At 52.3% G+C, this 4,328-nt stretch overlaps 3 protein-coding genes across 3 annotated transcripts in view; 1 reads left to right on the top strand and 2 right to left on the bottom strand.

The window, feature by feature from the left end:
• P152DRAFT_500810 (uncharacterized protein) overlaps nucleotides 1-52 on the top strand; it is a 1,162-nt gene extending 1,110 nt beyond the window's left edge. The window contains exon 1 of the mRNA XM_033682312.1: nucleotides 1-52. This exon is cut by the window's left edge and continues 1,110 nt beyond it. The gene's annotated coding sequence lies outside the window, so the exon portion shown is untranslated.
• Nucleotides 53-383: 331 nt separating this feature from the next.
• P152DRAFT_485878 (uncharacterized protein) lies at nucleotides 384-1,117 on the bottom strand (the record flags this gene model as incomplete). The annotated part of the gene is made up of 2 exons (XM_033682069.1): nucleotides 658-1,117; nucleotides 384-605 (listed from the first exon to the last, which is right to left on the bottom strand). The coding sequence occupies exons 1-2, from the start codon at nucleotides 772-774 to the stop codon at nucleotides 384-386; spliced, it is 339 nt and encodes a 112-aa protein (XP_033529540.1). The 5' UTR covers nucleotides 775-1,117.
• Nucleotides 1,118-3,204: 2,087 nt separating this feature from the next.
• P152DRAFT_284213 (uncharacterized protein) lies at nucleotides 3,205-4,328 on the bottom strand. Its single transcript, XM_033674950.1, has 2 exons — nucleotides 4,161-4,328; nucleotides 3,205-3,796 (listed from the first exon to the last, which is right to left on the bottom strand). Exons 1-2 carry the CDS (start codon nucleotides 4,291-4,293, stop codon nucleotides 3,678-3,680), a joined length of 252 nt encoding a protein of 83 aa, XP_033529539.1. The 5' UTR covers nucleotides 4,294-4,328; the 3' UTR covers nucleotides 3,205-3,677.

Here is a 4,328-nt window from a genome sequence, read left to right as displayed (position 1 = left end):
CTAGGTGGTTCTTGATCGGATTGAGGGCTTGAAACAGTGAGCCAGTAACGAGGGGTTATTCACCGTGTGAGCTGTGTCTCAGTAGGCCTTCCAGTTAAGGGTCTAGGTATTGGTTCATTGGTGATAAAGTCCTGAGATAGTTTCTTGGTCGGATTGAGGGCTTGAAAACGGTAAGACAGTGACGTTGAGTTTATTTAACGTGTGACGCGTGTATCAGTGGTCCTTTCCAGTTAAGGTGCGTCTAGGTGTGGTTCATGTTGTTGTCTTTCTTGTATATCGGCGGAGGGGTAGAAGGAGTCCCGCTCGATCAGCATATCTCGGGAGGGGAGGAGTGATCCCGCTCAATCAGTGTATCGCCGGAGGGGAGGAGTGATCCCGCTCGATCAGCGTATCGCCGGAGGGGAGGAGTGATCCCGCTCGATCAGCGTATCGCCGGAGGGGAGGATGGTCTCTGTGGTACCGGAGGAGAGGATGGTCTCTGTGGTGCCGGAGGAGAGGATGGTCTCCGTGATGGGGTTGGTCGCCGTGGGAGAGGATTGTTCCCTCGGTGGCGAGGGATGACTGTAGAGAGGAGGTAGCTCCCCCGTAGCCATAGTATCGTGATGCTTATGGGTAGTATCAACGGGATTGATGGCTCCCCCGCAATCATGGTATCACGATGCTCATAGGTGGTATCCACGGGATTGATGGCTCCCCCGCAACCATGGTATCACGATGCTTATGGGTGGTATATCGATCCATGCAGGCGGAGATTGATGGCTCCCCCGTAACCATGGCATCGTGATGCTTGTGGTTGAAGTGTTCGCGTAGGTACGAGGTCTATGGCTCTCCGTGTCGTCGACGAGGTTAAAGAAGACCACGGTATGGATAGCTTCGGCAGAGGTGATAGGATGTGGCCTATGAGCGATGGGGTTGATCTTGATAAGGGAGGCCCTAGATGGTCTAGATGGAGGGCTCCTGGCTGGTTTTGATGAGGGCCCTGGATAATGGGTCGGGGGGGGGTTTTGGGTGGTCTTGATGGATTAGGTGCTTAATACAGTGAGACAGCGACGAGAGGGTATTCGTATAATCTGTGTAATTAAGGCCTTAATCCATCAAGACCTGGATAACCATGATATGATGAATTCAGGCACGGTGGGTTAAGATTGGGCTCATAACCTGTAGAAGTATTGATACGTGATTGGTTAATCTATCTAGGAGTATGGGAGGCCTCGGAGGAATAGGAGATGACCACATGGTACTAGCCGTATTGGGATGTCACCTGGCTCCCAACCTCTAGAGGATGGTTGATATCTAACATACTACAAAGGACTACTTTCTAATCGAGATCCAACTGGACGCCAAGGTTTCCTCACACTAGACGAGCCCAAGGTTCACACTCAAGGATGCCCCGTGGGAAAAAATCCGGGAAGATGTCTCTAGCTCCTAGTGGTATGTACCAGAACCCCATACTGCGATTGACAACCTTATTAGACTTCTTTACGGCACCTTGGACAAGCACTGTAAACGGGCGCGACCTTGTGACTGGTCTAGACCGGGGTGGTCACCATAGGCCGCAGGGTTCCTGGCTGGCGCCCGCCAGGCCCGACGCCGGCTCCAACGGACCCAGGACCCGGACGACGAACGAGACTGGAAATACCAAAGGAATGCCCTAAGGAGGAAGATGCGTAGTAACGGCCGGACGAGATAGAGAAAACTTATCTAGACACTTACTAAAGACGAGAATTACCCGGACTATATACACAACCGAGGGCTCTAGAGACTGAATAGGTGGAGCCAGAAGACCGCTGGGCAACCCGGTAGGCTTTGTTATGGGCATGGCCCATGGTTGGCATAGGCTGAGAGCCTAAGCCTAATCAAACCTAGCGTAGAGATGGAACCTCATCAAGATTCCTCTGTCACAGCTACCTTGTACTCTTCATCTCAATCTAGAATATCTTTGGCTACGCGTATGTTGTGTGCATCCAGCTACCGTGCCGTAACAGGCTTACAGCTATCCCACCACTTAGGCGCACGGAGAACGATCCCCCGACGGGAGACAACTAAGGGAAAGCAGAGATCCTTGCTACAAAGTTCTTCCCACGGAGCGGTGCCGCTGACCTCCAAGATATAACCAACGAACAGTTCCCACGATTCGATATCGGGCAAGAGGTCACCCCAGATGAGATCACCCGGATTATCCGCCGGCTACCGAACCAGAAGGCCCCCGGGCCTGACATGATCCCGAACGAGGTACTGAAGGCCCTCTCTGATATCCTAGCCGTAGACCTAGCCCGGACGGTCACCGCTCTCTTCCGAAGCGGGGAGCTACCAGCAGTTCTAAAGGAATCTACTACGGTGGTACTAAGGAAGGACAAGAAAAAGCACTACTCTCTTCTAAGCAGCTACCGCCCTATTGCCCTTGAAAACACGGTTACAAAGCTAATCGAGAAAATCCTCGCAGATCGACTGATCACTAAAGCGGAAACACGAGATCTGATTCCCTAGAACCAAATGGGAGCTCGAAAGGAGAGATCCACTCTCTCCGCCCTAGAACTCCTTACCGGGACTATATAGACGGCGTGGCACGCAAAGAAGTCGGTGGTCTCTGTACTTGGGCTTGACCTTGCTAGAGCTTTTGATAACGTCTCTTACCCCCGGCTACTCTAGGTCCTTCGTCGGATGGGATATCCCGAATAGATTATCTAGATGATCGTATCTTTCTTAACCGGACGGCGAACAAAGATTCTCTTCTCGGACTTTAAGAGCCGCTGGTTCGACACGGAGACAGGGATCCCGCAAGGCTCTACCCTATCACCCGCGCTGTTTATCCTATTCATATCTGACCTGCTACATCAGTTCAAGGATGTTCAGGGTAACGTACTCGGGTTCGGGTTCGTTAATAATACTATACTGGTTACCTGGGGAGATACGGCAGTAGCTAACTGCCAACGACTAACTGCGGCCTACGATACTTGCCTAGAATGGGCGTCACGGTTCGGGGCTAAATTTGCCCCGGATAAGTACCAGATTATCTACTTTACTAAGAAACGCAATATTTCCGCTAATCTCCGGTCCACGATCCAAATATAGGGATATTAAGCTAAACTGGTTATATCCCTCCGGGTACTGGGAGTCTGGCTCGACCCTTCCCTCTTATAGAAGGACTATATCCTCCGGGTAATATAGAGGGGACTTAAGGCCTTCGACTCCCTGGCGAGGGTAACTTCACCGGTATAGGGACCATCCGTCCGGAAATCGAGGCTACTCTACATAGCGGTTGCACGGCCTATTATGATATACGGCGCCCCTATTTGGGGAGTCTATTAGCAGGGTGAGCCAATCTCTGAAGGCAAAATGAAGGACCTAGCCAAAGTTCAGAACAAGTGTCTACGAAAGATCCTAGGGGCTTATAAACGGACACCAATCGCCGCGCTTAAGAGAGAGGCGGACGTTCCCCCAATCGAACTCTACGTCCAAGAACGGGCCGCCCAAAGAGTAGCATCGACGAACACCCACAAGGTCACTACCCAGATTGGGGGAGCCCTGACGCAAGTCTGGGATGCTGCTTCTGCTCCCCCGAGACGAACTCGAGGCCGACCCCGCCGTATCCGGTCTAAACCTGAACCCGCGATGTATACGCTTCGGACCCAGTATAACAGACTTCTGTTCCCCCGGCCCGAACTAATTAGAGGATATCAGACATAACAGCGAAAAGGCCCGTACCGGATGATCCAGGACGAGTATCGAGCGAAATAGAGGGAGAGATGGCAAGCCGAAGCGGCTAGACCAGGAAGGAGAGTAAGGACATGGAAGTGTTATGGTCCCAGGCCTGCGGCCTGTTCCCTTGGTTGTGGCTGAAGACGTGGCTGGTGGATTATATCAGAGAAGCAAACAAACATGGTAACACAGCAGTAGGGCATTGGAGAGGAGAGTCGCTATCTCGCGCACAAAGGTGCCGGGAGATTTCTTCTCTCTCTCTCTCTCTTCAGTTTAGATTAATGGAACTTGGTAATCGCAGACCTTGCGCATCCAGACCGTGTCAGGAAGGACCCGTAGGAAACCCAGTGCCTTAACCGGTACGACGGCCTTTAGAAACACGAGGCCTCGGCGCTCATGGCACTACGGACTAAGGTAGTTGGAGTTAAAGGATGGCTCGCAAAAATTAGTGTCCCTGGAATCCACCCAGCGTGTGAGTGCGGTGCCCCCCGACAGTCTCTCTACTATCTCCTTGCATTTTGCCCGCAGCGGACCGACCAGAGGATCGCGCTCCTCTAACGAGCTGGAACAACGGACTTTAAGAGGATATTGCATAACAGGGACAAGGTGCGCCACGCAGCAAGGTGGCT

This window comes from Eremomyces bilateralis (genome assembly GCF_010015585.1).
Source record: "Eremomyces bilateralis CBS 781.70 unplaced genomic scaffold P152scaffold_53, whole genome shotgun sequence".
Taxonomy (NCBI): Eukaryota; Fungi; Ascomycota; class Dothideomycetes; order Eremomycetales; family Eremomycetaceae; genus Eremomyces; species Eremomyces bilateralis.
This window is presented reverse-complemented; position numbering and strand designations above follow the sequence as displayed.